This window comes from Nannobrachium achirus (assembly GCF_963921795.1).
Source record: "Nannobrachium achirus genome assembly, chromosome: 10".
Lineage (NCBI taxonomy): Eukaryota > Metazoa > Chordata > Actinopteri > Myctophiformes > Myctophidae > Nannobrachium > Nannobrachium achirus.
The window spans coordinates 8,342,803-8,355,850 of NC_137819.1; the positions used below are offsets into that span (position 1 = coordinate 8,342,803).

The window sequence follows — 13,048 nt, forward strand, 5'->3', positions numbered from 1 at the left end:
ACTGCCCGTATGTCTTGATAATTGGTAAAACAAACTTTTGGCCTATTTGTGGCTTATCATCACATCCAACCATCTTAAGATACTCAGCTAGTGGGGAATGCTCTCTTCCCTGGTGAGAATTGCCCCTTTATATAGGGCTTGTTTGTGTATTGTATGACATCACGCCACATCATCAGCTGTGGACTCTGTGATGTCATCGTATCTCCATATATGGCCATCTCCGTATATGGAGATATAAGTCGTCCATGCCCAGGTATGGGCTGGTGAGGTCAGACTTTGTGTGATGGGTAGGTTATCTCCATATATGGAGATTCAACATTCCAGGTGTAACTATGGCTGCCCGTATGACGTGAGAGGTGGAGGCTGTGATATTTGTGGAGATAAGCGACCAACGGTCGCTTATCTCCCGATTAGGGAGTCTTACTGGTCAATAATGTTAAACAGTATACAATGGTAGAATATAAGAATGTTGAGATAATATACAATATAAATAATAATATACAGTATAGTGGTAGAATATAATATAATGGCAATCCACAGGCGTGCTCCATGGAGGCCCGGTCCGCAGTCACACTCTTGGTCTGCATTGTATTTGTACATGTTTTGTATTGTATTTGTAATAGCAGGAGACAAAAAAACTGTTAAACAAAAACAAACTCCAGGGAACGTGTCCCCGGAAGTCCTATTTGTGGCAGGCCTTAATTGGCTCATTCATACTAGGGTGAAGTGAATAGCTCCTCACTTTTTTAGGTGATGGGGTGATGGGGTGATGGGGTGATGTGGGAAAGTAAAAGCAGGAAGATGCGTCGGGGTTTGGGGTGAAGCGCTCTTCTCCGCGGCTAATGGCGCAATATTGTAGTTTTCTGACCTTAGAAACCGACTCAGCGGTGAATGAGCCTTATAACTGGGCTGTGAGTCTGCACAGTGTGAGTTACAGTCTGACTGATGTGACACAAACCCACACAACCACAGGCAAGAGGAGGAGAGAGGAAGGGGAGGTGATGAGGAGGGGAGGTGGAGAGGAGGGAGGGAGGGTTTCCTTTCTCTTTAGCCTTTCCTTCAGTTCTAACCCTTGACAAAACCTGACAATACTGTAATTGATATCAATATTTTTGTAACTCTCTATGGGAAAAATGTCAGTTCTATTCTGTTTATAAGATCTTTCTTTCTTTCTTTCTGTCTTTCTTTCTTTCTTTCTTTCTTTCTTTCTGTCTTTCTGTCTTTCTGTCTTTCTTTCTTTCTTTCTTTCAGGCTGAGTGTCTGTACTGACAGAGCAGATGGCAGCAGTGTGGAGGGTGCTAGAGTTCCTATTGCTTGTTTTGGCTTTGACAACACAGCCAATCCGAGGCGGGAGGAAGAAGAACCAACGAGACGACAACCAAGTCATCCACCATGAGCTGAAGAGTAAGATAAATATACTGTATTATATACTATAACCAGTCATCCACCATGAGTTGAAGAGTAAGAGAAATAAATACTACTGGTTATACTTTATACTGTATACTATAACCAGGCTATCCACCATGAGCTGAAGAGTAAGAGAAATAAATAGGGATGCGGTATCGGTACTCGCAGTATCAGTACTCGCCCCGATACCAGCCTATTTTGCTGTACTCGTACTCGTCTATTATTGCTCACAGCAGCGCCAGATACCATTTTCTTTCATAAATATGTTGGTAACAACATATCAAAAGTCTTAAGACACAGTTTTGTGTGTTAGTTCAACTAATGAACAGTGTTGTCACCTTCTCTCACTCTAGGCATGACAACATCATTATTTAAAGCATTTTACAGAACAGAAACGTAACTTACAGTATCGGTATTCGGTATCGGCAAGTACTCAAATTAAGTACTCGTACTTGTACTTGGTCAGCAAAAAAAGTGGTATCGGGACATCCCTAGAAATAAATACTACTGGTTATACCTTACTGTATACTATATACTATAACCAGATAACCAGTCATCCACCATGAGCTGAAGAGTAAGAGAAATATACTGTATAATATACTATAACCAGTCATCCACCATGAGCTGAAGAGTAGGAGAAATACTACTGTACTGGTTACACTACTAAACTTATTATACTGCTATAACCACTAACCAGGTCATCCACCATGAACTGAAGAGTAAGAGATATAAATACTACTGGTTATACCATACTGTTATACTACTGGTTATACCATATAAATAAAAGTGGTTATACTATAAATAAATACGAATGGTTATACCATACCGTACTGTTATACTACAACCAAGGACATCCACCATGACCTGAAGAGTAAGAGCCCTCTAAAAACTTGATAAGAAATGTATTACCCGGTATCAATAAGCTTTGGGCTTGTCAAGCTTGTTATCAAGCATAGCGGCCCATGATGTCATGTTTAAACAATCAAGACATTATTACAGTACTATTCATAAAATAAAGCCATTTATATTAACACTTATTGTTGCACACTAATGAAATATATTTTTAATGATAATATTTGTTACTTTTGCCACAAACTCACAGTCACAAGTTACAATTGGCCAATAAAAAAAAGATACCAGTTCTGTTCAGAATTAGTCGTTTCACATCTTTCCACGAAATATTAGAAAACTCTCAATAGTGGGCTCAATAAGCAGGATCTATAAGGTGCTCATTATCAATAAAAAATAACATGCTCCATCCCTACCCCATGTTGCTCTCTGTCTCCCCCTGTCTGCGGTGCGGTGCGTAGCTCTGATCTGCCCGGTGGAGATCCTGTTCATCGTGGACAGCTCAGAGAAGGCCACGCTGACGCTGTGGGAGCGGCAGAAGGACTTCGTCCTGAGGTTCAGCACGCGCCTCATGACGCTGAACTCCCAGGGATGGAGGCTGAGGGTCCGTCTGGCCGCACTGCAGTACAGCAGCACCGTCTCTGTGGAGCACAACTTCAGAGACTGGCAGGTAGGGGGCACTGTGGAGCACAACTTCAGAGACTGGCAGGTAGGGGGCAGTGTGGAGCACAACTTCAGAGTCTGGCAGGTAGGGGGCACTGTGGAGCACAACTTCAGAGACTGGCAAGTAGGGGCAGTGTGGAGCACAACTTCAGAGACTGGCAGGTACTGTAAGGAGCATTCTGGGATTTGAACCATTCTCCCCCTGAGCATTTTTCAGGATATTAGACGTCTAATCAACGTCTAATCGCTAGTCTAAAATCTGTCTAATCAACGTCTAGAAATGAATTTTTTTTTTAGATGTCTAAGCTTAGACTAGACCAAGGCTACTCAACTCAAGATAGCCCAGGGGCCGCTCAGCAAAATACAAAAAGTCCAAGGGCCACAAGCTAAGAACGACTGCCCTATTATGGACGTTTAGATAATGATTTTGTAACACATTAGTAGCATAAAAATTAAGGGGAAACAGAAAACAGCCACATTTCCATCTTCCACATTCCACACCTCATTGAATAAAAAGATTGTCATCATGGAATGATTAATGATGAAATGATGAAGTTTATTCTTTTGGAACAAACAAAATGGATTTGTATGACAAGTCAAAGTTAGCATGACAAGTCTGTCAGGGTTTGTACTAACCCTTATAGAAGATTATAACCATGATTACAGGGGAACATTCCTCAAAAATGTAATTTCCGCCTATAGAAAGTCCTTATATAAAAGGCTGCAGATTCAAAACAGAACCACATTTTTGCATTCTGATTGTTCTGGGATGTAAGGACACTACCTGTAGACTATCTGAGCAAGTATGAGGTAGAAACAACCAGAAAATGACAAAGGATTGACTTGGAACTCTTTCAGGGTAGGCGTTTTTTTGCCTATGTGATGAGTAAAAGTAAAACTCGGGACAATCCATTTCATGAAGTGGACACTGGACATTCTAAAGATATATATATATTAAAAAAAAACTATGTTGCGTTTTGGGGAGGGCTATCCAAAAAACTAAGGCTGTTTTTGAGGGTTTGTTCTTCCACTATAACGTTCCCCTCCCTCCCTTCAGGATGTGGATGTGTTCCAGAGCCGCGTGGCGGCCATGTCCTACATCGGCCACGGCTCCTACTCGGCCTACGCCCTGAGCAACGCCACGCAGCTGTTCAGCAAAGAGACCTCCTCCAGCAGCCTGCGGGTGGCGCTGTTGCTAACGGACGGCGTGGACCACCCGCGCAGCCCCAGCGCCGCCATGGCCGCCGCTGAGGTCAAGAACCACAACGTGAGGCTGTTCGCTGTGGGCCTGAGCCCCACCGCCGTCTCCCAACCCGGAGAGGGTGAGGATAGGGGGGGGGGATATGGTGATAAATATCCTTCAGACCAGGGCAGGGATTTCAAGGAGGTGGCAGAGCTCAGGGGTAGAGAAACCGTCATTAGATCACGAAGGGTTCCCAGGTCGAATCCGGGCTCCCCCAGAGTTAATGTGGAAGAGTCCTTGAGCAAGACTCTGAACCCCTAACTGCTCCCGGTGAGCAGGTTGGTGCCTTGCATGGTTTCCTCTGCCATCGGTGACGGTGTGTGAATGTGTGTGTGAATGGGTGAATGTAATGCACAATCTATGTAAAGCGCCTTGGCCCTTGGATAAAAGCGCTATATAAATGCACCATTTACCAAATCACCATGAGAGCCATGGCTGCCGTTGCCCCTCAGTTTGGCCTTGTGCCCCTCAATCCAATGGCATGACGTGAGGCCACAGTGGCCTTAATGCCCCAGCTGACACAGGTGTCTCTTTCTGGTCAATATGTAGACAGTAGACAGCGGTGTCTCTTTCTTGTCATGTAGACACCGGTGTCTCTTTATTGTCAATATGTAAAATGATGAGATTCCAGGCCTGGTTGAGATGATACAATGTCTTCACGATATTCCTCCTCAGAGATATCCTATGTATCGTGATACAACGAGGGAATCTTATAAAAAATCCTGTTGAATTGTTAATACAGAGAGATTCATTGCAGAATTCATTTAAACCTGCATTTTGGTCTAAATCAGTTGTTCTCAAACTTTAAAATGTCAAGGTCTCCCCTTAACTCTGACAGTATACTCATGTGTATACTGTCAGAGTTACATACTTGTAAGGGTCAATTTTAGAGCTCCCAAAAGGAACCCAGAGAGTCCCTGGACCCCACTTTGAGGACCACTGGTCTAAACGTTCTGTTTCTCCTTTTTCTTTTAGTTTTCTTACCTTGTAGGTGGTTATGCTGTTAAGTAACTTGAAAAATAACCATAAAAAACAACATGAAAAAGAATCGTGATAAGACAGTATCGTGTTACAGCTTGTCAGAATATGGTGATAGTGTATGTTTCCCCTAGGTGAGGAGGCCCTGGGGGTTGTGAGGGAGTTCTGGCGCGACCGTTGGCGTCGCCCGCGAGACGCGGGCACTGTGGCCAGCTCCAGGCTGCGCGCCATCGCCAGCGCCCCGGCCAATCAGCACGTGTTCAGCCTCGGCGACGCCCAGCTGGACGACAGGCTCTTCAAAGAACTGGTCAGTTTCACTTCCAAGCTGCTTTATTAATTTATCCATTATATTTACAAATGTTTTTCAAAATAGTAAAAAAAGGCAAAGAAATGTAGGGGTTTAGGGTTGTTTAGCATGGACAAAAATATGTCCCTTAGTCGACTGAAACTATACAAAAACTAAAACTAAAACATTTCAGACATTTTATTCAATAGACTATGACGAAAACCTTGCTGCCACAATATTAAAACATTCAGCCATTGTTTTACACTGTAGACCTGTGATGATTATGACGACGATGATTCTGATTCTCTCTCTCTCTCTCTCTCTCTCTCTCTCTCTCTCTCTCTCTCTCTCTCTCTCTCTCTCTCTCTCTCTCTCTCTCTCTCTCTCTCTCTCTCTCTCTCTCTCTTTCAGAGCACAATAGTCAGCCGTGGGGTAGGTACCATTACCAAAACAACACTAATTAATGTCAACTCCTGTACCATTACCAAAACAACACTAATTAATGTAAACTCCTTCATAAACAAGAAGGTAATCATGTTCAGTGTTTAAACCACCGTACTGTTCATTGTCCTGCCAGTGTCCAGAGCCAAAGTCCTGCCTGTGCAGCAAAGGAGAGAGAGGACACCCTGGAAGTGCAGTGAGTATACTAGTTACTAGTTACTAGTTACTATTTACCATATACAATTTAAGTATTTAACAGACGCTCTTAATCCAGTGTGATTTACCACACAAGGTGATATATCAGTACATCAATACATCAACATCAATACATCAAATGGAAGGAAATAGTTGGCAAATCTAAGAGAAAAACAGCTAGACCAAGCACCAATTCAGTAAAAACTTCATAACACTTAAAATATCTAAATTACATGTATGGTCATTACAGTAGGTGGAGTCTGAAGAGGTGAGTCTTCAGATCACGGCAGAAGCTATAGGGAGTGAGTCTGTTGTTTTAAGTGCAACTGGCAGTAACTACAGAGACAATATTCTAATATTCTAGGTGGTGATAGGTACAGGTATGCTTTGATTAATGTACGTGATATCATGGTTAAGCTTTAATGCATATCAATTCAATTCAATTCAATTCAAAGGCGCTTTATTGGCATGAGAAAACGTACGTTTACATTGCCAAATCAAGTGTCAAAATATCATGGGGAGAAGTAGACACACGGCCGTTCTACCAACGATCACAGGGGTCAGACCATAGTTCTATTGTATGAACCATAACAGATCATAGTTCTACTGTAGCTGCTACATGGACAAGCTGATCCATAACAAGATAGTCTGTACCAAAACAACAGCCGTCTGGCTTAAATTCTTCCTCAAGGTGCATTCTAATTCTTTCATTATAACCTCAGTACATTGTATTTGAGCTTATTACCACTTGAACCCCAGCATCCACATTCTAGGGGGGAGGTTTTCACCCCAAAAACACAGCGTGTAGATGTTATTGGCGGCTGTTTCTGTGGACAGAGATGTGGTGTGGCGGTAAAAAGAAGAGGAGTTGTCTTAGCGCTGTGTACAGAGAGGGGTTTAAGAGGTTAATCTGACCGTATAGTAGCAAATCAAACACTACGCGCGACACAATGTCCACAACAGGTCATGAAGGTGTCAACATTCAGCCTGTGTGTGTGTGTGTGTGTGTGTGTGTGTGTGTGTGTGTGTGTGTGTGTGTGTGTGTGTGTGTGTGTGTGTGTGTGTGTGTGTGTGTGTGTGTGTGTGTGTTTGACTAGTTCAGGTTGACATAGGTTTAGTGAGGCCTGTTAATCCATCTGGAACGGGAGCGCATCTGTGTGGCGTTAGATTTCAGCCACTTTAACCATCATTTTATGCTTTAACTATTGAAAAATAGCAGATCTACAAGCTGAGATAATTGAAAAATCACGAAAATGTGTGCAAGTCTTTTGAAAACACTTTTGACCCGATTCTATGAATATCTTCTAAATCCTTCTTCGAAATCAGTGGTTCTCAAACTTTTTCGTGTCAAGGACCAGCCAAAAGTATGTATTTGGCCGCGGACCCCCCCCCCCCAGAATCAGAGATGTGTAGCTACCAAAGTTTGCTTTGAAAAGTATATTATTAAAAGATTTGCACAAATGCACACACATTTTCACGATTCTTTCAAAAACAGCAGATCTACAAGCTCCCGTCTCAAGCGGTTTAATCCTCAGACAGTGGACTGTTATCTCTGTCAGACTATAACAGCTGGCCAGCGGTCCAGCTGGCCTGGCCTCAACAGGTGCATCTGCCCCCCGCCTCAGGGGGGGGGGGGGGGGCAGACTATAGCGGAGTGGACGGCGGTACGGCATCAAAGGCCAGGAAACGTTTTCCCACACTGCAAGTGTAGCAGGGCTACAGAGAGAGAGAGAGAGAGAGGGGGGTCCGCTGGCGCGAAAAGAAAGAAAGAAAGAAAGACCCGTTGGTGTTTTCACTGCAGCCACTGGGCTGTTGGAACTAGAAGCTCTTGGAGGGATAAAGAAAAAAAAGCAAAAAGGTCGAGCGACGGTAGATTAAACACGGAGCAAACACACGGCGGTGAGCGGGGAAGGTGGATGTTTTTCACTGGCCAGGGGTTGCAGACAGGTCACGAACTTACGACCACACAGTGACCTCCTTCCACCTCTGCTGCTCATGTTGGGCTAGAGCAGGGGTAGCGCAGCCGCTTGGGCTTGGCAACCGCAAGGTTAGAAGGACATGTGCTAAAGATAAGGGCAACATACAATCAGCTGTTAAGATTGACAGCTGTAGTTGAGTTGTAATGAGCACAGTGACACAAACACTTGCTGCAAAATGAGTTTGAATGGAAGGCCAAACATAGAGTTGGCAATCTATACATTTTCCCCACAGCTCCCCCAGAGTTAGTGTGGAAGAGTCCTTGAGTAAGACTCTGAACCCCCTAGTTGCTACCTGATGAGGCAGGTTGGTGCCTTGCATGGTTTCCTCTGCCATCGCTGTATGAATGTGTGTGAATGGGTGAATGTAATGCACAATCTATGTAAAGCGCCTTGAAAGAAAGGCACTATATAAACACAACCATTTACCATTAACCATAATTACCAAACACACAGAGAGAGGAGAGGCTCCTGAATAGCTGAATGGTCAGAGCAGGGTTTCTCAAAGTGGGTGCTGTGATGCCAGTCCAGGGGTGCTGCAGAATAATTTGATAACATTTGGAATTTATCACTATCACTACATCAATATCACTTCACTATGCTTTGTAAAAAATTGATATGCACTGTGCTTGAACATGACGCGTTGTGAGCTTGTAGATCTGCTATTTTTTGTGACCCTTCCCCCCCCATAATAGGGATTGGGGTTAAACGTGGTTAAATGTCAAGTATGAAGTTATTTTCGGTCAGTTCTGAAACGGATATTTCTCTGTGACACTGTAGATTCTAAACATCAACAGTGTAATTCAGGGGTGTCAAAGTGTCCATGAGCAAGACAGGAGCAGTTCACCCAATAACAATGACTTATTTTCTATCAGTCACACACCACATAGTCTCGCGTAGCCAGACAACTATTCCACAATCTCTGAATGCTATATAGAGTCTGGACAGCAGCCTCCCTAACGGCGAGTAATGGAAACGGGCATTACCGTTCAAGAAAATATATTTTAAAATGTCATTTCTGCTAAGCAGCAAGCTAAACATGCTTATATGATTTTTATTTATATAATGATAAATGTGTGCGATGTGAGACTGAAGCGGAAGTGACGAGGGGGCTTCACTTCCGCTTCATCTCGCACTCATCATTTCTTCCCCGGTTTGCCAGACTGTATGAGACGGAGCATTTGACCAAATCGCGGAGGGCAACAGTCTGGCCACACGAGACTACACACCACATGAAGCCTCCAATTCATGGACATTTATTTTGCATTTCCAGCCCTGAGACTCAGTGTCTCTATTGACCGATGAACCGCTCATCAAATCATCGTCTCAGGAATGAGACAAAAACTAAAACATCATGAATGGGGTGTGTAATTGATAGAAAATAAGTTGTTTTAGGTGGGGGGGGGGGTGAACTACACTTTTAATTAACCCCAAACTACTCCCGAGGCGCTACCCACTGCCAGAGTGTTGGATGGAGAGAGTCGTGTCACTACCGTTCACTTAATCGTCAGGTCTTCGCACACATCTATTGGCGTATAGTGACAAACCACGAACCAGATGCATTTATGTCTATGAGGGGGAACGTGACAATGAACCACGTGACCAGCGCTGTTTCTGACCCCGCAATGGCAGAACTCTCTGATTAGACCACTCTGCCCACTACTCCTGGTACTTAGGATGGGCTTCAATGCAGATACTTCACTTCACTGTGCATGCAGATAGATGTACAGTGACAGATAGCACACAGGTGTGTGGGCTGTATTAATGTCGCATCATATCATTATCTTATTCTTCTGAGGCTCTCAAACAGAGAGTTAGGACCAGGGGCAGGAATTGCATGCAGGCCATGAAGGTCATGGCCGTCGTTGCCCCTCAGTTTGGCCTTGTACCCCTCAAAACAATGGCATGACCTGAGACCACAGTGGCCTTAATGCCCCAGCTGACTGTCACTGTACCACTTTCTCCTCTGTCTCTCTCGTGTCAATATGTAGACAACCAGTGTCTCTTTCTTTCCAGTTACTTGAGATTCTGAATTCTTAACTCCCCATCTTTAAACCAATACAGTGACTTTGATTGACGCAGGGCTGCGCAGGGATCAGATCGTAATTACCATGATTTATTTATTTCACTACAGATAGTCTACATATTACATTTAACCCTCTAGAAAACGAGAGTAAATATACCCCCCTTTTCCCACATATATCTTTTTTTCATCATTATTTGAGAATCCGTAAAAAAAACACATAATTAAAAGAAAAATCGAAATAATTTCTTAAATAAATAACACATTAAAGAAATGCCATGAAAAAACAACACACAACAAAAACATGGAAGTAGTAGATCTACAAGCTCACAATGATCGCTACATTGCAAGACTTTATGAGCTCATAGAGATGCTATTTTTTGGCTCTGGCGCGAAAACGTTTGTGAACATTCTGTACATATCTGTAGCCTAGTTCCAGACCCTGAATCGCTAGCCACACCCCTTTAATTTTTTTTGTTTCGGCGATTCAGGTCTAGAATCGCTCTCAATGAGGAGGCCTGCCTCGGTTGAAAATCGAAACGGGCGAATCAGCGTCGTGAATCAGCGTCTTGTGATCAGCGTGGGTGGGGGTTTCCAGAACTCATGTGTGTTTCCAAGTACACCAGCGCCGCCGCCGTACCGTACCGCACATCGTGTCGCGGTAAAAATGCGGTAAATTGCGGTAAAATGCGATCGTATCGATCTCGCTATGAAACACCAGTAGCAGGCATGGTTATGTTGTGTTTGATTACTAGTTCGTAGTGCTCCTATTCTGACTGTTTCTTTGGTTAGCAAGTAGCACTAGCAAGCAACAGGCTAGCCACTAGCCGGTCACACATAACAACACTATGTCATGTGTTGGTCGGTGAACCAATCGCTGAAGACTGCCTCTTTTTGGCAACGCCCATCCCTACAAATGCCATGGGGGAACTGAGTTCAGACTGAATAATGAAGTGAAACGAAATGTCAATTCAGGCTGAGTGTCAGGCTACCATATCTGCCCTCTGCCCTTTCAATGACCTTGCACTGCTGCCTGTGAACACAATGTGAGGGGGAGGGGAGGGGGGAAGGGGAGAGAGAGGCCCCCAACAGGGACGTGCAGAGAATGTTAGAGAGGCAGGGTCTGATATTTCTAAAAGGGCCTCTTGGTGAAAATATTGAAAATAGCGTTGCAGTGAGGTCGGCTATTTTCGGTGCTTGATACCAACACTGAACTTATCATTATCAAGTGAATACTGGAGATGTGGCGTAACGGCATGGATTTCTACACAGAGAGGTCAATTCTTTCAACATAAGATGCTGCATTCAAGTTCAGGAGAGTTTGGACAAGGCAATTCTTTTGCATTTCTTTCACCATAGTAAATCTGCATAATGGTCTGCAGAGGGCATTGTTTACAGACAGATAAAAGGCAGGGCTCAAGCCCCCCAATAATGACTCTGTGTGCCCCTGCAGGGTAAACCTGGTGATCCTGGCTCTGATGGCGCTCCTGGACCAAAAGGATCCCGCGTAAGTTTTACAACAAAACTACTACTAAAAACTACAACTCTGAGGCCAATGTTGTACTTTTTGCTCCGCTCCAACTAAAGCCTGTATTGACGGTTATGTTTGTGCCAACACAGGGCGAGGCTGGCATCAACGGGCGTCCAGGAATGGAGGGCATCGAGGTATGAATCAACATGATGCAACAATCATTACTTGGATGATTATTATTATCTCATATTATATACAGCACTACACTAGAGTTAACATTAAGAAAGACATGGAAGTAGTAGTATGAGAAAATCAAGATGTATTAAAATCAATACACCTTGGCGCCCGCTGGCCTACTGGTCCAGACACATACCACATAGGCGCTGATGCCTGACAGCGGGTTGTGGGTTCGAGTCCCGATCCCGACGAACTTTGCTGCGTGTCACTCCCCATCTCCTTTCCCCATTCTGTCAGTCTACTGACAGGAAATGGGGAAATATTATATCTCAATAAAGATTTAAAAAATAATAATACACCTTGATTTCTTCATAGGCCTACTGAGGTGCCATAAGGTGTGTGCATGGGACCTACTCAGAAAATATAATAATTGTGGGGCACGGTGGCGCAGTGGTTAGCGCTTCGCCTCACAGCTAGAAGGTCCTGGGTTCGACTCCCGCTGTGGGTGCTGGGGGCGTGTTTCTCCCTCCGCGTCATCAGCGCCCACACCCTGGTGTGTGGTGTTGGCGATAGGGCCTGTCTGTGTGGAGTTTGCATGTTCTCCCCGTGTCTCCTAGGGTTGATACCTCACAAAAACATGCAGTAATCCTGGTCTCAATAATGCCCTCCCCCTGGCCAGCTGGGGCGCTTGATGGAGGGGAAAGGAACTGGTTGGAATAACGTGTTCCTTCCACGCGCTACGTCCCATCCCGGGGGAAATCCCCCCTGTCAGGTGAAAAGAAACAACTTGGACTACTCATGCATTGAAGGAAGCATGAGGTCAGTCCGTTGTCTCCCCAGGCGCGGCAGAGGGACAGCAGAGCCCAGGATTACATAGGCAATTGGCACTCGGTGAAAAAAATGGGTTGCAAAATCGTGGGGTAAAAATTATAATAAAAAACAAAAAGAAAATATAATAATTTGGTACAAATAACCCAGATATAAAATTCTCTTTCTCTGCAGGGTCGAGCTGGTCCTCCGAGGGAAAAGGTAGGACCGATACTGCAAACATTTTAAATCATTTAAGTCTATAAAGCAGTGGGTGTTTCTTATGGTTTGTGAGTCTGGGAGCTATAACTAGCTATTAACTATTTGAAAAACATTTTTAAATAGTTCAAAATAGCTGATCTACAAGCTCACAACCTGTCAATGTAGATCGGCTATTTGAAGTATTTTTAAATGTTTTTCAAAATAGGGTTTAGCATGGATGAAAATAGGGCCCCACATATCATATCAAACGGGGGTCGTGGGCTTGTGCATGTCTTGAAATGAAATAGGTGAGAACCACTTAGCTGGGGGA

The 13,048-nt window shown here is 44.0% G+C and overlaps 1 protein-coding gene across 1 annotated transcript in view; it reads left to right on the forward strand.

Annotated features, from left to right (window-relative positions):
* Positions 1–1,277: 1,277 nt before the first annotated feature.
* The window catches only part of col28a1a (collagen, type XXVIII, alpha 1a), a gene marked incomplete at both ends in the record, with an annotated part of 48,153 nt that continues 36,382 nt past the window's right edge, over positions 1,278–13,048 (forward strand). The window contains 8 exons of the mRNA XM_080735213.1: positions 1,278–1,404; positions 2,718–2,926; positions 3,977–4,241; positions 5,275–5,447; positions 6,004–6,063; positions 11,515–11,568; positions 11,682–11,726; positions 12,712–12,738. Coding sequence (XP_080591339.1) covers positions 1,278–1,404; positions 2,718–2,926; positions 3,977–4,241; positions 5,275–5,447; positions 6,004–6,063; positions 11,515–11,568; positions 11,682–11,726; positions 12,712–12,738 — 960 coding nt within the window. The remainder of the gene's footprint in view (positions 1,405–2,717; positions 2,927–3,976; positions 4,242–5,274; positions 5,448–6,003; positions 6,064–11,514; positions 11,569–11,681; positions 11,727–12,711; positions 12,739–13,048) is intronic.